We start from the raw sequence: 23,261 nt of genomic DNA on the forward strand, positions 1-23,261 counted from the left end.
GCTTACACTTCTTTGCTTTAGGTGCATGTTCTTCTGTCTTAATAGAAGTTTCTGGATCTGGATTACACATTTTCACTGGAGCCTAGAGCACTAGGGTCACAAGTCTAATAGATTTTACTTTTCCATAATTCTTACAGTAAGAGACTTTTGATCTTCATCTTCTACACCTCTTCAAAGAACACATTCTCTCCTTGGCACGCTTTCCCAGAGGAAGAAGTACAAGCTTAGTTAGGTGAGATACAAGACAGATACCTTCAGAGCATCTGGCTCAGCAAAGTAAACTTGCTCTCCCCATTTGATTCCAGTCCACAGGTCATAAATCTGGGCAGCTATGTGGCTGAGTGGGAGATAACTGACTATAGACTCCTGCTGGACCTCTGCAGGTTGCATATCTCCTGCTCTGCTGCAGTGTGCTGACGTCCAAGTAATCTGCACAAATAAATAACAAAACATATTAGGCATGGTGGGTTTTTTCTTTTGTCCTTTTAACACCAACTAAAAATCCTCACACTATGCTACCATAAAAGCACGAGGAATCTATGCTTCCAGAAACTGCTGAAGATGTTACAATCTCACTACACACCAGACTGCCAGTTCACTGAGAGACACTCAGTGGAAAGCACGATGAACTCAGCACCAATGCAGACTTGCAGGAAACACAAGTAATATGTTGCCTGACAGGGCTATGAACACCACCTACCCCTCTGCAAGTGGCACTGCACACATGATATTTTTGCAGTTATACTGCTTGACTTCTTCCTAATTCATACTTCATCACAGAAGGTGCAATTCAAGGATGCTAAGTAGGCATATCTGCACCATCAGAACAGAGCATATATACATGATGGTACTGGGGGGGCTAGGGAGGGTGGAGATACACACCACTCCCACCACAAAGCAAAGCAAACATTAAGAAAACATCCCTTTCTCAGAACAATTTGTAATCCAAAATGGGCAGGGCACAAAAAGGAGACTACCCAAGAACACAGGAAAGGGATACAAATCGCATGCAGCACCTGTTACCACAGGATGTTCCTGCCTGCTCCTTCTCTTTATAACCAATTAGAAGGTACAAGGGTACATGTGGTCTAAGGAAATACAGGTTGTCAAATGAGGTTTTTAAGGAGCTGCATCCCACCAGGCCTTGCCACTCCAAGTTAGATGGCAGCACGGGGCTGTGGGAGGCTTACGCAGCAGGCGGCACAGGATGCCTCTGAGATGTGGCTGTATCCATTGCTTGTCCTCCTTATTCTCCAAGCCTAGCAGCACGCAGGCACACTCAGAGCAGACCTCTGTGGGCACATCTACGACTGACTCAGCATTGGGTCTGCACATGAACAGTGGCAAGCTGCTTTTGACTAAAGAAGGCAGCAGCACAGTTAGAGGCAAGGCATGTTTTCCACCGTTCATCAACATAAAAATAGTCAGTTTGTGATCAGCAGCCAGGAATAGTTTGGCAGCTGACAGGGATGTGACACCGGACTCCTATGAGACGGAAGAGCACAGGATTCCCAATGTAAATTTTTCTGGGGGTGTATCAGGTTGACTGTGATTTGCTTCCAGAGCTGACTCTGTGGGTTCCCTACATTTGGGTGAGCTGCCCTCACAGCACACCTGGCTGCAATGGTTTCTGCACTGCTGTGAGAGGAGAGCCCACAACTTCCATTTTACCAGACACAGCCATCTGCATCTTCAATGTTGCTTTGCAGTACCCTATCTGTGCTGCAAAGGCAAAAGGATTTCAAGGCTCCAGCACACACCAGTTGTTTCAAACACAGAGCTGAGTATCCCCACACTTTGTTGGTTTAGCATAGGATGGGAATGCTTGGACTTGATGATCTTCAAAGGTCTCTTCCAACCTTGTGATTCTGTTTATGCTAAAGGAAGAAGAATGAAGTACATACATTGTCATGACTCAGCATGGCTCCTTTTGGCTTCCCAGTTGTTCCAGATGTGTATATCAGTACACAGCACTGATTGGGCTTTTGGGAGTTAATAATATCATCCAACACAGTATCAGATAGGTCATCTCCCAACTGCAGAAACTCTTCCATCTACAACATGTAACAGAGAATACAGGATATCAAGCAGCTGCTTACAAGTGGGAATGATGCAAGCCCTCACCAGTCTCTGTAGTGGCAGAAAACTGGAGCACCTTGCTTAGCACACGCTCGCAGGTTTGTTTCCCCAGTTGCTGCCCAGCTGAGAAGTAGGAGGCTGGATTAGAACTTCATGTGAAAATGGCAAATAGACAATCTAAACTTGTGCTGCCATGAGTCTTCTCAGTGTCAAATAAGGGGATGGTAATACTGTTCCTCCTCCAAGCTGGACACTACAGACAAGTCACTGAAGCTCAAATTCTGGTACTATCTCAGACCATTAGAATGATTTTGAGTCTTGTTGCAAAGAGTGTGGATGTACCATTTTTAATAAAGAACACACTTCATCTCTAATTCCTTCTCCTCTCCATAAATATAAATATAAACCAGTTGGATGAAAGCTTCTTTACAAAACCATCATCATCTGTATGAGTGAATGTTTGCCCAAATTATTTGTTTCACAGCAGACAGAGCATGTGAAGCCGGTCACGACTTCCACTCAAACTTGGTTCACTCTGGAATGAGCTTTTCATGACACTTTTTGACTCCGGACTTTTCTGCAGCACAAACTGGCCCAGAAGAATGCTGACCCCAGTACTCTGTTTTATTGGTTGCTCCCAGACACGTGAATCACATGTGCCTGATGTGCTAAGTGAACCACTGATTCCAATGCTAACTGAAAAGTTCATTAAACAAAAATTAAACACAGTTGATGAGCAAATTTTCAGTTTCTCATTGGAATCAGATGAGTCACACTGTGCTACAGAACTGTTACTCAAATACAAGATGCAACACCTCCATTCTTCAATCATTTCTTCAAGATACACCTAGGAGCACATAGCAGTAAAGAGGACAATGTGAAGGACAGCAGAGGTTAAAAAGGAGAGCCTGGGCTTGAGAGGGAGTTCATGGTTTCCTTCAGATCTCTGCCAGTGTGCCACTAAAGTTACAGAAGTTAGCCTCTGTGGTGCCTAGGCTTCCTTTTCCTGGGTGCCAAGGCTGTCCTAAGGATTCTTCTAATTACCAACCTTTTATATTTTCTTGGAACAAGCCACATCTCTGAAAAGCAAGGCAGCACATTGCACAGGTCTGTAGCAGGGAGAGGATTTGCCACATCCTATCCCTTCCCACAGAATGCAGCTGCATTAATTTCCCTAGCTCCTGGAAAGCCTGGAGGAGTCAAGGATGCAACTGTTTCTATGTGGCTTAGCAGTTGCTCCTGTTTTCCTGACCTTGCTGTCTCCTCATACTAGGACGTGTTGATCTCCAAAGCTGTTGCCTAGGCTTTGTTTACTGAACACTGCCTGCCACAGAGAATGTTCCCATTCCACAGAGTGCAGAAGGTGCAAACCAAGTCACACACACCATTGCCTCCGCCCTTGTCTTCGGGAAACACGCACTGGCCAGTGAGCGTGGGCTCTGCTCTCAATGCAGTAGTTGCTCATCACATACTAGCTGTCAACTCACAACATAAAACCCTTTTATCAAATGCCATGTGGTCTGGGTGCTTTGCTTTACATCAAACCTAGTAAACAATCCTTTCCTGCCTTTGGTGATTGATCTGATTTTTCCTTTAGATGACAAATGATGGCAACCCTCACAGCTACCCTTCTCATTGAGAAAGAGCGTCCAACACCACCTGAAGAGGACTGAATGTTGTTCCAGAATTAACTGCTAGCACTTAGTCCTTTTACTAAGAAATAGCAAGATCATCTTTGTACTCATTTGTTTATTGCACAGGGAGGCAAGGCAGACCCTACACCAGTAGGCACAGTGTTCTAACAGCAACTGTTTATTAAGAACAGCTATATGCCATTCAACATCACAGAAGAGGATAAAACAAGTGCAGAAGATTTTTTTCTTGTGTATCTACCAATGCCCCAGGCTATCAAGATTATCAGTATTTTAAAATACTCCTACAACATTCACTCCATTAATATATTTTACCTCAGCTGAAGATTTTCAGTCCAGAATCTGATAATCTGTGTTCTACTTAAACCACTGGGTTTTGTATTCTTGCTAAGCTACTTTCAATTGTATTTACCAAATATATTGGAACAACGTGCTCACAAAACTATGTTCCACTTAAAGTCTTCCCATTTCTTAGATTACAGCCTGGACTTGTACAACTCCAAAATCTCTGGTCCCAGCTCTGTCCCCTTGCCTGCTCTATGTTTACTATGTGATATGAATGTTTCATGTATACTAAGACAAGACACTCCTCTGCATAGTCCCTGGTTATTTCTATCCACTTACTGCCCATCACCAGAAATATTTGGTGCAAATAAAATGCAATTATCACCCACAAAGAGCCAAGCATTTTCAGGGTTGTGGAGCCTGTGTGACTAACCACCACTTAGTTCTCACCAGCACCCCTGGGCAACTGCTATTTGCAATGGTTTGAACAGACACATTCCCACCTGAACCCTACAGGTGTCCTGTACATCCAGGCAAGAGGAAAAAGCCAGGAAGACACAGGACAGACAGACAAGCAGGGTAGCTCCAATTTTAAATGCCAATTATCAAATATGACGTTACAGGTCAATTAAACAGAAAAAGCTGATAAAGCTTTTGAAGGTTTCTGCTGGCACACAGGAATGCATTCTAAATGGTAGACATGCCACAGATTAAACATAGGAGAAATTCATCCACTAAATCAAACCCTACGAACTGTAACCGTTCTGGCAATCACGTACCGTATACAAATTTGGGTGTCTCTCTGGAATGGAGTCCTTATATAGCACAACAGCTTTCAAGTGTGGCAAGCGGTTCCAGATCTGTTGGATGTTTCAAAAGCAAGTTTATTATTTATGATTCATGTCTTGTGTGGGTTTTTTTCCTACTAAAATGCTGCCAAAACTGTCATGGCTTCAAAGTCACAAGAAGCCTCCTGTTTCCTTCCACCCTCTGACGTTCTCCCCTAAACTCACAGCCATTCAATTAGCTCAGCAAAGCAGGGTTGGAGGGGAAGAGGAAAAAAGGAGATGCTATACAGTTTGCTCTAGAAAATCTGTTTTCCAACAAAAGATTTAAGGAAAAAAAAAATACATCAGAAATGGCTCCTCGTGCACCAAAGGGCACATCAAGGAACTGTATAGGTCAAGCTAGAAGCTGGCTCTAGCTGCTGTGGTTCCTAACAAGGACAGCAGAAATCCCTAAACAAAAACTGCTGTTAAACTACTAAAAAAAGATCCACCTTCTTAAAGAAAAAAAAAAAAAAAAAAAGCAACTGTATGCACATTTCACAGATAAATAAAAATACAAATCTGCAGGCTTCCAGGCAGATGGCAGTGGCTGCTGCTTCATTCAGCAGCCTTGCACTGCCTGCAGAGAGCATTCATTTCACCAAACTTCACGGGGCCCAGGGCTTCACACATGCCTGGGAATTCATCATATCTTCAAAAAGCCCCCAGCTGGATAAAGCTGCCTTGGCTGGAGTGGTTTGGGATGTATGAATCAAATCTTCTGAGTTCTTCCATTTGCATTGTTCTCTCCACAGTCATGGCAATGTAGCCTGGTACTTCATGACACTGCAAGGTTTGTCTGACAGTATGTTTACCCAGAACACCTATGAAAAACTCTCTTCCTTCAAATTGCATGAGAACTATAGTACAAAACACAGGGATTTTTTTACACTTACAAGATGTAAAACTTACATGAAATAAAGTTGAAAAAAATCCAGAGATATTTTATCTCTGACAGGTATGTGTTTTTGGCAGAGAACTCCAGAGAGCCCCTGTGCTTCAGCAAACTGTGTAATCTGGGGCAAGTCTGATGACTCATCTCCAGCAACAGGCCTCCCTCACCATCATGCTGACAGACAAGCCCTTCCCAGGGATCTGCCCTGCGCCCCTCCCACAAGTCACACAACATGAATCTCTCAATCAAGTCAAGTCGGCCTTTCAATCTGCCAGCCTTGCAGAAGCCTACTTAAAGCTGCCATGTTTGTCAGAATTGTGACTCTTCATGTCAAGAGCCTGCTCCTTTCTCACTCAAGCTGATCATCTTGCTTCAACCATCACGCTACCGAAGTGTGGTAAACTCAATTTACTTACCCATCATCCTACAAATAGGAGATGACAACAGCATGGAAAGAGGAAGTTCCGAACACTAATGTGCTTAATATTTAAGTGGGAGGCCTTGGCAAACTTGCATCATCCTAATCTCTTCCACTAAAGTGGTTTGTGCTTTTCCAAACAGAATTTGGGTACTGACATTATCAACATGGGATCAAGACGTGGGTTCTTCCAAGGTGAGTCTGCAGTGAACCTGCCAGTAAGCTCTCTGCTGGGAAGAGCTACAGCCGCTTCTGTGGGAGCTACAGACACTACAGAGAGCAGAGCTGACTGTTACCCAACAGCTCAAACATCAGATACCACACTCCCAGGAAGAACACTCCCATGGAAAGCTTTGCAGTACAGACAGTGAATGTGTTACTTGGGACCAATCGAGGAATGGGAAAGACACAGCCCTTCAGTCACCACTCGGCCACCCAGTACCTGCATTATCTTGTCCAATTGCTTCTGATTCTCCACAACCATGATATCGGTTTTGCTGTCATGAGCAATGTAGTGGCAGGCCTCTGGAGAATTGGTGGTGTATACTCCTGTGACAATTCCTCTGTATTGAAAAATGTATATATTTAAGACCATATATATATATTTACACAGACATCCTTAGATGCACTTAGTACCAAAAACCAGAATACTCATGAAAGTTGAAAGCCTATGAAGATGTGCAAGTCACCAGCAGCACAGCTGTTATGTTTGCTTGCAGTGTTGAGGTCTACAGGAATCTCTCTGAACTCTGCACAGTAGAAGATGCTGCAGGCTGGGATTCAGTATTGTAACCCAGTAGACAAGACTTAGCTCAGGAAATGCTAAAACAAACCCCACTCATGTCCTCTCTCTGTTCAAGCTACACCACTACCAATTTGAATTTCAATGGCACAAAAGCAGCTTAAGAGGTAAAATCCAAACTGTATAAACAGGTAGAAGGACAGAAGGAATCAGGCTAGGTAGTACTTCATCTGTCACTTCATCCACCTGAACATATCCTGCTGCAGGCAAGTATAATTAACATAAAACTGGGGGTCTCATCTGTTTCCCACATCTTCCAATGATAAGATACCATACAAGAGCATGTGGGAGGGTCTGACTTAAGCCCACCACAACACCAGCAGTTCATGAGTGTCTAGAAGATTTCAGATATACTGAACGCTGTGAGACTGCAGCAGGTCACTGGACATGCTAATCAGTTGCAGCACAACTTCTAAGATAGGACACCAAATTTGCTACAGTTCCAGCCCCAGCAAAACAGAAATCCCCAACTTCCACCCCCACCCATCCGCCCCCCTAAAATTAAAATTCATACCCAGCAAAAACAGCTCCAACAGCTGAGATGAACCATTCTGGAGAATTAAATCCAAGGATTGCTACGCTGTGGAATCGCTCAAGACCAAGCTTGAAAGGAAACAAGCAGAAGGCTGCATAACATGGGTACTCCAGACAGAAACAGAGAGCATGAAACACGCAAAAATATGAACCAGGAGAAGGGGGTTTTTATTTATTTATTATTTAAGTAGTGACAAAACATGTCCAGCACATCTCCACATTGATATCCATAGCAAAATCAGTATTTATCAGCAATTAACATGATCTAAGGTTTCTAGTACCTTCTCCTGTTGCTTGAGCTCGTTGATCTCTGCTGCCCAGAAAGGCCCAAAACCCAGAACTTTTCAATATGAACAGCAGCACCATGAGCACTTAACTCAGCCTGTGTTTAGAATGCTTTAAGATTTGTGTTTGTCTTGCCAAATTAATGACAGTGCTGCTTTCACCTGTTTTTCTTTCTTTTAATCTTAAGGCCTTATGCTGAGCTGAGTACCCATGTCCCAGTGAGACGGTGGGACACAGCAGCTCTTCAACTTGCAGTTAAGTTCCCTTGACAGCAGTGTTACCTCTGACTAAAACCATTTATCATCAGGAATACAACTGCTGACCTTCAATTACTGGGAAAAGCCTCTTAGATTGTGTTTTTGAGTTTTTTGGCTGATTTGTTTTGTGGGGATTTTTTCATGAGACCAAGGGGAAAAAGGAATTGGTTACTTCCTGTACATACCTTCAAGAAGCTCTTGGCTGCACTCCTGGAGAGGCAATAATACTCTGAAAAGGTTATCTTCTCCCACTTCCCATTCTTTTTGCTGGCCAAAGCATTCAAGGATCCATACTTTTCCAGGCTCTCCTTGAACATCTGATGAACTGTTATGGGAGGCTGTGGACATGAGTTATCTATTCTCAGTCTGACTCTGCCATCAGCAAAGGACGTCCACAGAGACTCTGCAAAGTGAAGTATTTTCATCAGGGTATTCTACCACTGACACATACTGTGTACACCAAAAGACAAGAGGACTGAACAAAGACTAAGGGACTTACCATAACTCTGGCACTTCCCACCCTTGGAGAGAAGGGCTTCCCAATTTGATGACTATCAAAAAGCCACATAGAAAGACAAATCTTTATTTCTTACACTTTGTTCTGCGTTCTTGAGTAGAAGTGCCACCATACAGAATTATGCTGACCTTCTGTGTGTTACAGGTGCATTCACCAACTCCAGAAGATTCTGTATGCTGTTGCTTAGCACACCACTACCTAGCTTGTAGTAGGTTTTTTCCCTTGTTCATCTGCCCAGCATTCTCATATGTATATCCACCCCCCTTTGCTCCTGTCTTGCCCTATTTCCAAGCCGTCCTTCACCTTCTTCTGCTCTAGCCATCCTCACCCTTTGGTCTTTCTATCTGCCTCCCACTCCTCGAAAGGACACAGAGCACCAGCTAACATCACTGGGCTCTCCCCACTGGGGCCAAGGACTGGGCAGTCTCTGGCCTTCACAAGAAAGGATTGTCTCAAAGATTCTACCTGGCTCTTGCAAACACCACTACGCTCATTGGAGAATCTAGGGATTAGTAAGTAGGCAAAATTTAGGTGAATTCTCACAAGGAAGACAAAACCCCACTCAACTCCCCTAGCAAACAACTACTTCCCATACTTCTGAAGCTAATGCTACAAGAACATTTTAAGAGCTTATTTCCTAAGGTTTACTTTCTGAAATTAAGAAATATTTTTAGCATAAACATTTAAAAAATATACATATTCTATAGAGAGCTGGTGAAAAGTTTCAGGACGAAAAGCTTAGGTTTGTCAAAATTAGGAGTAACAGCAGATACAGCTTTTTGTGAGTTCTGATCAAGGTCTACTACACTTACTGAAAGCAGAAACTGTAAAGAAAGCTCAGCTAGAATCTATACTGCTTCCTGCTGGCTCAGTGTCTGAAAAAAGCTGTTCCAAAACGCTTGGAAGTACAGCATGCTTCATGGCTATTAAAGAATTTCACTAGACTTCGGATTACTCTAGGCATGCTTCTATTAACAACTCAGAGCTGGGCCATCACCTCAGTGAGTGGCAACCCAAATGTTACATTTGTGATCTTTTAACACAATTACATAATAAACAAAGCCCCCTGTTCTGAAAAGGCCAAGTCCCCCATTTTGGTTGGCTGGAAGTCCACACATTTCATCTTCTTTTCTCCAGGTATTGCCGATTGCTCAGTCTTGCTTCTGCTTCAGATATCAGATACTGCTGATCCATCTCAGAGGTCACTGTCTCCTTTTCATTCTCAAGGTCTCAGTGTTGTCTGTTAAACATCTAAATTCTTAGAACCCCACTTAACCATAAAACACCTTATTCTTCTCAAACGAAGACACTTTATAGTTTCTATGGTATTTGTGCACCTACCCTAGTGAATCCTTCATTTGTAACTATCTACTGATTAACTTGGCTGAGGACTTACTCCTCCAAAGGAAGGGCTGTACACAGGACACTGAGGCAGCTTAGCATGGTCAGAACTTATTGTTTAAAAAGCTGTAAACACCTTTAACAACACCCTTCAATAGCTTATCTTCTACTTGCTCCACAGAGGGCCTGGAAACTACACCTACAAGTGTTTCTGGCAATATGTGAACACATCAATCAACACCAGCACTAGCTGGATCCATGCAGGCGCTTCAGAACACACCTGCAGCCTCCCTGAAGTCAGGCTCACAATCTGCACTGCTAAGCAGAGGCATGGCAAGCTACTGTAAGCTCATAGCAAAGAAAGAAACCAACCAACCAACTTCCTTTGGAGCACACAAAGCTCCAGTACGACATGGCTAACTACTGGCTAAGAGGAGCTCACTTGTAATCACAGAATCATAGGGGTTAGATGGGACCTTGAGAAATCATCAGGTCCAACCCCCCTGCCAAAGCAGCTCCCCAGCTCATAGTGCACAGGTCGGCATCCAGACAGGGCTGGAATATCTCCAGAGAAGGAGACTCCGCATCCCCTGGGCAGCCTGTCTCAGGGCTCCCTTACCCTCACTAGATAAAAGTTCTTCCACATGTTGGTGTGGAACTTCCTGTGCTCCAAGTTGCAGCCATTGCCCCTTGTCCTGTCTCCACAGCCCACTGAAAAGGGGCTGCCCATTTCCCCCTGCATCCCATACTTAAGATATTTATAGACATTAATAAGGTCCTACCTTAGTCTTCTTTTCTCTAGGCTGAACAGTCCCAGCTCACTCAGCCTTTCCACAGATGGGAGATACTCCAGGCCCTTAATCATCTTTGTAGCCCTTCTCTGGACTCTCTCCAGGACATACCTGTCTTTTTTATACCCAGAGCCCAGAACTGGACACAATACTCCAGGTGGGGCCTGACCAGGGCAGAGTAGAGGGGAAGGATCATCTCCTTTGACCTGCTGGCCACACTCCTCCTGATGCCCCCAGGATCCCATTGGCTCTCTTAGCCACCAGGGCACACTGCTGGCTCATGACCAACCTGGACCCCCAGGTCCTTCTTCACAGAGCTCTTCTCCAGCAGGTCATCCCCCAGCCTGTACTGATTCAAGCAGTTATTCCTTCCCAGGTGCAAGGCTGCCCAGCTCTCCAGCCTGTCCAGGTCTCTCTGGATGGCAGCACAGTGTTCCTGCGTGTCAGCCACCCCTCCCAGCTTTGTATCATTGGCACTTGCTGAGGGTGGATGCTGTTCCCTCATCAAGGTCGTTGATGAAGATACTAAACAGGACTGGACCCAACACTGAGCCCTGGGGAACACCACTAGTCACAGGTCTCCGGTCAGATTCTGCTCCACCAATCACCACCTTCTGAGCTCAGTTTGACAACCAGTTCTCAACCCACCTCACTGTCCACTCATCTACCCATGCTCTCTCAGCTGATAAAGTACAGCTACTGAACTGAAAAATACCAAACCCAGGCTAGTTTCCTGCCAATATTCTGTGAGACTATTTCTGAAGGCTCTGCTGCCCTGTGCTATACCCCAACACGCACAGAGGACTTTGGAGAAAAAGAAACTTCACCTGTCTACCCTCTCCCAGATGAAGAGATGAAACACCTGGTGCCAAAAGTGAAGTGCATGGTCACTGGTCTGATGTGTGCCATTCCAGCATTAACATTCCTGACTCACATTATAGTCATGTTCCTGACTCACAGTGTTGTGTTGTAACAAACAGAAACTAATAATGGCAGCAATAAATACAAATAAAGCTGCTTAATCTCCATGTACCTTCATTTTCTCATGTGTAAATTGCATATAATGATTTTCAAAACACAGGTGTGGAGCTGTGCTTAGCTCAGTGGGGCAAGAGCATTATAAATCCAGATAGTTTACAAAACAAATAGCTGTGAAGGATTCTAAGTAATAAACAGACTTTATCAGAGTGTAAACAAATATTTCCACAGCAGTAAAGGCAAAGCTGCTGTTTGTGCACTTCACCCCAATTCTGGTGGAAAAAATTAATCCAAATGCTCATTTCCTACAGTGACACACCAAAGCCCAGGCAAAAAACTATAGGGTGTTCTGGCTTCTAAGCCAACAAAGATGGCAGTGATTGTAGGTGTGGCTGAGCTAAAACACAACGTTCTAGTTCAGGTATTCCAAAAAGCCTCTCTTGAACATAGAATCATCTCTCTTCAAGGGAACTGAAAAATATTAGCAACATTCCTACATTAGCATCACAAAAGTTGTATAATTACTACCTTTTCACTGCAGACATATCGTAGATAATAGCTTTCCAGAGAGAAGAGTGACAAATCAATCAAATCACTGCAATATCTATTTTCAGAATCCATTCTGAAACAAAGCCTCCTTTTGCTTTTCCTTACTCAGCTTCTTCTGGTGTCAAAAAGGCATCTGATTCAAACCAAAGACTAGGAACAGTATCAGTTTCACAGAGACTTAGTGAATCATCTTAATATATAGATATATTGCAAAGGAATATCAACTTCAACACCCATTCAGTATCTGTTCTTGCTTGTATTTGCAGGCAGAACTTCAATGTAAAAAGTTCCTTACTTCCATAAGCCAAGCCATTCTAAAGATGTAACTATTCCATCCCACAGAGTTTGTAAGAACAGCAGAACACAAACAAAACATTCTGCCCTGGGTTGGCAGAGGAGTTTTGAGCAGAGGGCTTGTTCTTTGCATAAAGAGCCTGGGAAGGAATGCCTGGCTAAATACTGAATGAATCTATTATAATCTGCAAGGAAAGCTAAAGTCAAATTGCAATGTCCAGCCTGGAAATGAATTCTGTGCTACCTGAAACCACAGTGGAATGAGATTAAAGATCCTTTAATACATTATGAGCATCGGTACACTATACACCCACAGGCTTACAGAGAGCATAAGAAAAGCAAGTTGAAATACTTGTAACTCTGTACCAAGTACACAGCTCAGGGTACTTCATGCCACTGAGAGCTCCCTATACACAAGCAGAGAGGAGTATTTAGTCCTTTCCTCTTTCTTCCAGTAACTGGTGCGACCTGCATTATACTTGGTACCTGAATTGCTTTCTCCTTCACTAACAGGGGACCTTGGCTCTGAATTCACTGAAGGTCAGAGATGGGGAGAAAACCTTTGCTCCTCAAGAAAACTATTTTGTCAGATAAAACAAAAAGCAGCAGAGACTTTTTTTCTGGTAGTTAGTCATGACTTTCATTCTGTGAGTGTCTTCAAGTGTTTTTTTTCCCCTTGTCACTCTCCTCCAAGGTCTATTTCCATGACCAGACTGAATTTTTGATGATTCACTATTTCTGTGGCTGAAACAACAGACTACTCATGAGTAGTCTCATCATCTAGTGTATAACAGGAGAACTGACTGCAGTTCATCTTATGATTTGCTCTAAAGACACATGTTCCAAGTATGTTGTATTTTAGTTGTGCAGTTTTTCCAGTAAACTACACATTTTCTACAAGAAAGGGAATGAAAAAAATAGTTTAAAACTTTGTTTAAAGCTTTGTTACCATTTAAGCAAACATCGCGAGTGCTTCCAACCAAACAAGTCTAGACTTGAGAACCACTCACATATGACTACCAATTTATTAAAGTCAACTTGTTACTCAAACATTTTCTGCCAGGCTTGAACTATTACACAGCACAGCCACCTTACAGCTTCTGTCCTTTTATCAGGCAGTTGTTATTCCTTTCCACCACCTATGCCCGAACAGTTCAGACGTGTTACAGACTCTCTCTCCCAGGGTGGATACCAAAAAGTGTTTTAAGACATGAACAAATAGCAGGTTCATATATTTTTTTCACATGAATAATGAGTCTGGCTGAAACTGCTGGAGCTCTGCAATGTATGGAAGAGACTACATATATGAAGGGAAAAAAAAAAAAAAAAGACAGACATACACCTGACACTGAAGTACCATTTAAGGCTAATGGAACAAAACTTTCTTCTCTCTCATCACTGCCTGACCTGCAAGCACTGTGCTGACTGTCAGAACAGATTTGTGGATGTAAAGGAATTCTGATGTTTATGGAAGAACAACTTTGAGAGCCATACAAAATGCAGAAGAACCAAGGTCACCTTTCATACAGGTAAACAGGCTGATTATGGAACAGCCCAACCTGAGTAACTCCAGGAGATATTCCATAGATGTGCCCTGAGAAGTGGCAACCAAATTAACAATTCAACTTCTGCTTGAAACCTATTCAGATTTAACACACTAAACAGTATCTTTGTTATACACCAGTTCCTGCAAAACAACACCCTGCTCTAATGACAAGAAAGAATTCAGCTCTTTGCTGGAGGCATTTGTGACAGACAGTCACCATCCCAGATTCCACAGCTGTGATGCTGTGATGACATTCTGCTGACAACACAAATACATCACTCCTCCTCTCACACATTATTTAAAAACTTTCTTCAAGATGTCTGCAGCCCTGAAAGCTTAACTTGTTTTTAGTGAAAGCTACACAAAGGTTGGAGCCTGAGAGCTTGGCATGTGCCAAACTTCCCCTTGTGCCAACGTGCAGATTCAACACAAGTACAGCACTTCTCAATGTCAAGTGAATCCAAAAGGTTCAGACAGAATACATATGTTGTGATCCTTTCAAAAAAAATACAGAAACCAGCTTCCTGTTGCTTGCCTTGCCACACCTGGGGGTAGAGAAGGGCTTGCTGATGTATCATCAATTTTTCACAATTAGAATGTAACTTTAAACTCAAACAGAAAAGACTGCATAAATAACAAACCATTTTTAAATTAGCCAGAACATATACACAAATACTTCAGTTCATAGAAGCTCCTTCCATCGCAGGAAATGGGAGCATTTATGACTTGAAATGAAATTTACTGCTCTTGATATCAGTAGTGTATCAGAAATAATAAATCAATCCTCCACAGAGAGCCTCTACAAACTGATGGGGAGGGAGTGGTGCATCAGGACAAGCACAAAACAAGCTTCATAGCAACACTGATGCTTCTAAAACTGATTATGATGCACCAAAATGGAAGTGTGTGGAGGGTGTAACCAGGAGGGAACATCACTGCAGAAACACTGCCCATGCATATGCAGTATTGCAAAGTCAGAACTCAGTTGGGATTGAAACTGGTGAGTGATATGAAGAGCCACAAGAGAGGCAAAAGGAAAACCAAGGGTATCATGGGCAGCTTACTGACAGAGGACATGGAAAGGGCTGAGGTACTCTGCCTTCTTCACCTAGGTCTTTAGAGGCAAGATCAGACTTCCTGGGTTTCCACACCTAGAAGTGGGTGGAAAGTGTTACCTACGACAGCAGAGGAAGATCCAAGTCAGGACCACTTGTCCAAACCACACACATAGGAGAACATCAGTGGGCCCGGATGGGATGCTTCAAGCTGTACACTGAGAGACCAGGCCAAAGTCATCACAGGGCTGCTCTCTGTCATCTGTGAAAAAACACCACAGTCTAGTAAGGTGCCCACTGACAGGAAAGAGGCAAGAGTCACATTTGCTTCCAATTAGAGGAAAAAAGAGGATTCAAATAACTCAAGTGCAATCCAACTCGCCTCAGTCCATGGGAAGTCTGTAGAACAAACTCTCTTTGGCATCATTTTGAGCTACAACACTGGGACTGAAACCAGCCAGAAAGGACAGACTTGATTTTGGCATTGGTAAATCCAACCCAGCTGCCTCCCTTGATGAGAACTAGCTCCAAGATGGGGAGAGCAGTGGCATGTTGTTTAGGAGGTCTCTCCCAGCATCCTTTGAAGGTTTGGACTGGACAGAGTTGGAGTAACAATTGGATTAAAAAATTTGTTAGGATAATTATTCTTTCAGAACAGTGGTCAACATTTCTAAGACTGGATAGCAGTCAATTACAAGTGACATTCTTCAGGGGTTAGTCCTGAGCATGATACTGTCTAACAATGGCATTGTTGTCTTGGACAATAGAATGCAACCTTGCCAGCTTCCAAGATGGGACCAAACTCGGGGAACTGGACAACATGGCAAAAGGCAGGGCTGCCATTCAGGCAGACCTCAGCAAGATGGGCTGACATAGACCTCAAAACTTGATATGGGTGAACCTAAGTGTTGCACTTGGGGTAGAATAAACCCATGAAACTGCACAGTCTGGATGCCAGCTGGCTCATCAGGAAAACCCCCGTGGTTCCTGGTGAACAAGTTGAATATGAGTCCCTCACACATCCCAGAGATAAAGGCTGCATTAGTAAGACTATAGGCAGCAGATCAAAGTTACTAATTCCCCCTACTCAGTACTCACTATGTTGCACCTGAATCCACATCCAACTTCATGAGCCCCAGTGCAAGACAGAGATCCTGACCAACCAATAGAAGTGAGCCCAGAAGAGAGCCTCCCAGGATGGTCAGGGGCCTGAAGCATACCGTGTACAAGAAGCCCCCAAGGGAGATGGGTTTCTTCAATCTGGAGAAAAGATGATAAAGACTGACCCTAACTACACCTTGCCACAGACAGGGGTGCCAGAAAGACAACACATTCTTTTCAGAGGCAGACAGCAGAAGAACAAGAGGCAAAGGAAACGCACCGCAGCAAGGAAAATTCTCGCTAGATGAAGAAAAATGCATTGACCAAGACTTAGAAAAGGGGCTGAAAGCTTGTGGAATCCCCATCCTTGGAGGTTTTCAAAACTCAGCTGAACAAAGCCAGGAGCCGTCCTATAAGCAGAAAGGTGGGTTAGTTGCCCTCCAGTGGTCTTTTTCAGCATAAATTATTTTGCAATTCCAGCACTATAAAACCAGCATGAATGGTTCTTTTAACTTGACTCTGGTTTCAAGCCAATATAATGCTTGCTGCCAATAGTAAGGTTACTCTGGATTTACATATGCATGAGAAAACCCAAAATCTGGCCTGGTTCCACAGGAACGAGATTCTGTACACTAATGGGGAAAAATGCAGAATAATCTGCCATCCTCTTTAGACAAACTTACTCCTGAGGTTGCAGAACATATCAATTATAAAATGAGACAGACAGTTCTGCATAACTAGAAAACAGGAGAATCTCCTTTTCACTCAATATACAAAGCAGACCCACTGCAACTAGATATTGAGCTTCCTTCTCCCCAAAGATTTCTTGAGAGAAGATTTTGACATTTGCTCCATGCTTGACCACTCAGCATCTTCACAGCTGCTTAGTACTTCCAAGTCAAACACTGCTTCTCATTTAAAAAAAAAACAAAGGCTAACAAATTATAAACTCCTGATTCATCAACTTATAAACCTATCTAAACAGAAGTAAAGGAACTACTTAATTAAAATGGATGGGGTGTGACTTGTACTTGCAGGAAAATGACAGTGAAACAGCTGGCACAGCTTCTACCCTCAGTCGTCCACCTCACCTTTCTTCCAGAGGCTGTGGTCACCTCTACAGGAGCAGCTGAGTGCCACATGCATTCCTTCCAGAGCACTGTGGTTCACAGCCCAGTGTATTAGTCTAAACTGCAGCCAGCAGCAACCTCTGGGAGAGAAGCAGGGTAGATAGCTGACAGCAGTAACCAGCGTCCCAGATAAATTCTTAGAAAAATAGGTCAGAGCCTTCACAAGCACACAAACAAGTACTCTGCAGGACCAGCCTCAGTCATAATCTACACACACAGCAAGTGTCTCAACTGGTTCAATAAAACACCCAGAAAATTAAAAAAAAGAAGTATCGCCTTTACGAATCCAACCCTATTTCCTGCCTACCAAAAAACAAAAAGCAAAGGGCTAGAAATTCAATTCTTTGAAGAAACCTATTGTGCAACAAATATATATTAATTTCTACAAGGCAATTATGTATAAAGGTATCTACACATATGTACAAGGTCTGCATGCGAGTCCTACGTAGATCTCTTATTTCTTCAGTCTCTGCTTGCAGCCTTTGCTCCAGTTGTCTCACAGAACAAATATTCCCCAGTTAAATGAGCAAATTTAGATACTGGCAGCAGCCTCACCAAGGTAACAGGGAGCTCCCTCAGGGCTGCAAACCTTCCAAAGAACCTTGGAAGGTTCTGCTAGTTAGCCTCCTCCGAGCCAGAGAGCTCAGTTAATTTCCCACTGCAACGGATTTAACATCATACTAAGCTTGCACGTGCTACAACACAACCCAGAACCCATCAAAGCACAGATACTCCCTTACAGCTTCCAGCTATTACAGAGCACACCAAATCCACTGTAGTTGACAGCTGCCAAGTAGACTGTGGAGCCAAAGGTAACACAAGAATTGGTATGATTTTCTATGGGATCGGGCTATTTTTCACTTTTCTCTAGTAATAGTCTCAAATACTGACAAAAAACAGGAGCAACTACTGAATTCCTGAAAGCTACAGAAAGTTCCTGAAGATTTTGCAGTTGCCCTGACACACTTCAGTTCCATTTTATTTTTGGCTGCCTCTCCTTATTCCAGCACTGAAAAACTGTCAGCCACAAGGTACTAGACCAGACACAAAAACTTCATTAAAAAAATAATTCTAAAAAGAGCTCAAGTTTCCAAGCATCATCTTTCACATGCCTACCTGCTGGCTCCACGCCTTCACCTCCAGTCTCCTCCAAATGAGGTGGCAGATCCCTGCAGACAGCTTGTCCACCTGAAAAGGTTCTAGAAGAAAACACACCTATGAAAAAGTTGTCCAGAACCACCAGTAGAATCCACTACCATCAACACACATGATATCCAAGGGAAAACAAAGCCATGGCTTGCAAGCACTTAGGAACACAAACAGGAGAAAATGGAAAGCTCAGAGGAACAAAGAGCATTGTGCCTCTTTTGTGCAGACTCCACTACAATCAGGTTAAACAGGGAAAAGCTTTCACTCCACACATGACTTTCATTTCACACAATGGACTTTTGGGTTTAACATCATGGCCTATACCAGATGGAGACACTAATTTTCAATCTTGATAGAGAAGCTGTGAACCATGCAAGTATAAAGAATCAATTATCAACCTTAACCTTGACAAACAGCCATGGTTCCAAATATCACAGTACCTTCTAAATTGTCGCTGTTGGTACCTGTTGAAGCTCTAAGGATGCGGAGATTTAGTTCCTAATAACAAACTTCACCAAAAACCTCACCAAATCAACCAATTGTTAATATCACATGGACACAATTAACTTTTAACAGCTTAAATTAACCAGATGAAATTTAAAGCACAGCTAATACAAGCTCAAAACAAAGTCTGTAAGGTAACAGAATGGAAAGGAGTATGTAAGCAAAAAACCTAAACAATAGCTAAGCATTTAGAAATGACTGACCACACAAAGCAATGCACTGCAGATTATTCACTCAGATTTTTTGATTTAGCCTGCTTTGTTTAACAGAACAAGAAGTGGGAATCAGCAGCCTTCAGAGGCCAAGAACACATTTGGATTCATTCATTCTCTCTTTAACAGGTCTAACAGAATAGTTGTGAATGAAGCTCTAAAGTCTTTCCTTCCTCAGTATAATAAACTAACTCACAACATTAAAAAAATGAAGTCCAAACAAATATCTTCCCAGCTTTCAATAAATAACAACTTCAAAAGCAAGTTATTTTGCACAGCAGTGTAAGACAGCAAACAGAAGGACCAAACACTATGTCAGATGTCACTCCGTTTCATACTAAGAACTACAATTTGCAGAATACCTACATGTGGGACACTCCTAGGATTTGTTATTGTTATTCATAATGAAATCATACTTTAAGAAAGCCTTAACCAGCCTGGATCCCTTTTACAAGAATCTAGCAGAGTTTGCAGTTCTCAGCAGCGGTGGCAATGGCAGCTCATCTCCTCCCCTGCTGCTACTACGCTGCGGATCTGTGTGTGACAGAGCAGAGGTACAGCTGAAGGAAAGTGAGGAGTCATCACTAATCTTGCCTGTGAGGCTATTTCCTCTCTTAACAGCATAATGGAACAAAACATGAAAGAGCTTGTCTGATAAGCAGAGAGTTAGGCTCTGAAAATAGTCACTGCCTTGGTGAAGTCAGATGTTGATGAGTAAATTAAGAGGGGGGGGGATTATATTGTATTTGGAAAGGTAAGCCTGTGTTTAATGAAAGGAAAAATGTTGGCTTAATGACGTGGGATTCCAGAGACAAAATAATGGACCAGGAAGATGTCTTTGGCAATCAAAAAAAACAAAACACCTGACATCATTTTAAAAACCTTTGTTTGCCACCTCTGAACATTTAATAGTTCTTGAATTGTTTCCTGTTTTAAACTACATTTGATATTTAGCAATTTAGTGCAATTTGTTCCTGAAAATAACTCCTAAATACACAAGCTTTTTAACTTCTTGTTGTTTCACAGAAAGATAAAGTCATCTCAAAAGACAACCAAAGGTTACTCTTGCCGAAAACCAATACCAAAAAAAAAGCCCTGGGAAGAGAACAGATCTGATCAGTAATAATGTATCAAAAGAGCCTCCTGTGAGGCTATTCCAACTTTTTATAATCATCACTAATGATTTTTCCCAGATACAAATCTCCTGAGTTTGCCTTGGCTCATCGGACTGCTTTGGGATACTGGTTCAGTTTATATTATGTTGCTTTGATAGAAAAATATTTAAACAAGTCTAAACTTCTGGACTTGCTCTGGTAATGCTTCAACATGCAGATGAGGAACTCCACATATCTAATACCTTCAGGAGTATTACAGTTAGTAAGCTGCAGGCAAAGTAATTGTTACCTTTCTCTATGGACTAAGCAGCCAATTTGAGTTGGAGGGGTTTTGTTCTCTGCAACTATAACTAAGCAATTTTCTCTTCCATCCACAATTTCTTGTGTATATTCAGAACTATCCCTGCTGAGTGAAAAAGTATGTTTTCAATGCTGTTACTTTTGATTTTTAAAGTTCTAACTCCTAAGAAAAGCTACATGGAGAGCCAAAAACGGTTCTGATCTCTGGAATTGTTCCAGTAAGACTGGATCGAGCAGAACTCGGAGGGACTGCTTAATCAAGATGAAGAGCTTACTGAGCATCCTGCAGAAAGAACACCAATTGGGTGCTGAGATACTCCAGCAAAAACAAAATGCTTTGGAGATCTGGACTCTGGCTGCTAGATTTGTTATTAAGGCTGAAGTTTGGCATAAGTTATTTAATATTATTAGTGCAGAACACGTTCCAAAATCCAACTAGTAGTTCAAAATGAAATTTTCTACATCCAATTTTTACTTTAAAAATTTTTATGATTCCAAAGGTAATATACCAAATCCTCCATGAAGCACAATGAGAGGATTTAATAGTAGAGGTCACTTTAGGAAGCCAATTAGAACCAACTACATTCATGTCACACAACACTGACCAGTGAGAACTAAACAAAGCAGAGCACTGTACAGCTCCATTAGCAGGAGTGGCCCTTGAATGACAGTATTTCCTGCTGGGATTTGGGACTGACTTTCCAGGTACCATTCTATCAAACACAGCCTCACCTGCTGCCTGAATTCCAAGCACACACTCCCATCCTTCACCCAAGACAGAGGCAGGGCATGCTCAGACTGGCTGGCTCTTCAGAGGTTTAGAGCAAATCCTAACATAGCACAACTCCCTTGCCCATACCACCACTAACATGTGCCACTCAGATGCTGTACTGTACTGAAGCTGTTAGCACACGTCAGGCCAACTTAAAAAGCAAGAATTGGAACCTTCTCTTTGGCTTAACAAAGAGAAAGCTTCTTTTCCTTCTTGTTTTCAAAACAAAACACTCCCCTGCGTTTTATCTGTGCAAACCAGTGGAAGCAATGCACGTAGGACTGATTTTAAGGGCAAAATAATGACTGATGTAGCTGACAGTCCTTAGTGCTGGTGATGTGTCATCAGAAGCAAAGCATCCAACCTGTATTTGCTTCTGCTTATGTCTCACATTCTAGGTCAAATACAGTCAGGTATTTGCCATCTTCTAAATTTTCTCCTCATATTAAAATCTTGTTCAAATACTAAGAATAAAACTAAGAAGAATCTGTGAAGTTAGTGTTTAATATGATAAGGAACCAATGATTTCCATGGAGATCCAAAATGTTTTACAGAAATTCTCACTTCAATAAACTTTGTGGAATACAGTGACTGTCCTGTATAGTTCAGGTTAGAATCCTTCCTCTGAAAGTTAAAAGATAGGAGCTTGATGTGGTTGGGTTCAACTTGTTTTGGCCTTAATTCTGCAGAGTGATTTCAAAGATAACCTGCACCCACAGAATGCAAGCACTGTTATGCAACAGTCATACTATCATGAGATCAAAGGGAAAGCTATTTGTCAGACTTTTCCTATACAGTGACAAAGGAACAGCAATCCTTTTGTATTCCTGCTCTTTATTGCTATCCTTCAACTCCCATTGCTTTGTAAATGTTTCATTTTTACCTGCTGGCCCTCTACAGGAGTTGCTGTAATTTAAAGAAAAAAAGCTTTAATACAAACTTGAAAAAATAAGTTTATGAATTGAGAACTACATATGTGTATTGTTAATTATTATTCCAGAAGTGTTGACTATTGAAAATACCACATTCATCTATTACCAGAGAAGTTGAAATTAACACGACACCTGATTTTCGAGGAATAAGCAAGATGTTCAAGGTACAAAGCTAAGGCCAAATGAAAGGAGCCAGGACAGAAAGACATAGCTGGTTTGAAACCTCCCCAGGAAGCCCTGCAGTCTGCTTCACTTCCAAAGTTTCACTATAAGCTATCACAGGACTTTTTTCTTTCAAAACATACTATCCTGCAGATTGTCTACAACAAAACCCACAGCCAATAATGAGAGAACACTCAGCTACAGTGTCTGCCAAGTGCATGCAATTACTCTGTCACTTACATGCTTTCCCAAAAAGGAATCTGTTCAGCTTCTCATGGGATAGTGCTTCCAGACTCTGGCTCTCAGGAAGGCTCACTTGTGATTTGCCCACACTGTGATGATCCAGAACAATAGGGCTCCTTCATCTGCCCTGCCATTCCTCTGAGTGCATCACTGACAGGCTCACCCACCAGGCTACTTTCAAGTGACAGTAAGCACGTTACTACATATTTCTGAGTCTCCACCTTACAATTAGAACTCCTTTCTTCATTTGCTTTGCCCAAATAAATGTTCTGTAATATGCAGGCATGTATCTTTGAGAGATAACCCCATGTGGACAAGTACTTCTTTCTCAAACCCTTTTGTTGAGCTGGCCTTCCTAGCCACTAAATATACACCCTATTTAATGTAAAACAAAAAATAGCCAGGCATTTTTTAATCAAGGCAGAACTTCTTAAAGAATTTTCTTTTCATCTTTCCCCATTTGCTTCACCTGAGGATAACATGGTGAATTCCATCTCTGAAGTCCTATGGCCTGGCTGTTTGATTGTTTAAGGAAT

The 23,261-nt window shown here is 42.4% G+C and overlaps 1 protein-coding gene across 1 annotated transcript in view; it reads right to left on the reverse strand.

Annotated features, from left to right (window-relative positions):
* ACSBG1 (acyl-CoA synthetase bubblegum family member 1) overlaps window positions 1–23,261 on the reverse strand; it is a gene marked incomplete at both ends in the record, with an annotated part of 33,208 nt that overhangs the window by 6,372 nt on the left and 3,575 nt on the right. Inside the window, 7 exons of the mRNA XM_084267866.1 lie at window positions 253–429; window positions 1,905–2,054; window positions 4,796–4,876; window positions 6,599–6,719; window positions 7,473–7,561; window positions 8,220–8,437; window positions 18,453–18,535. Of these exons, the coding sequence (XP_084123992.1) occupies window positions 253–429; window positions 1,905–2,054; window positions 4,796–4,876; window positions 6,599–6,719; window positions 7,473–7,561; window positions 8,220–8,437; window positions 18,453–18,535 (919 nt within the window). The remainder of the gene's footprint in view (window positions 1–252; window positions 430–1,904; window positions 2,055–4,795; window positions 4,877–6,598; window positions 6,720–7,472; window positions 7,562–8,219; window positions 8,438–18,452; window positions 18,536–23,261) is intronic.

This window comes from Gallinula chloropus (genome assembly GCF_964237585.1).
Source record: "Gallinula chloropus genome assembly, chromosome: 9".
In the NCBI taxonomy this organism is placed as follows: Eukaryota; Metazoa; Chordata; class Aves; order Gruiformes; family Rallidae; genus Gallinula; species Gallinula chloropus.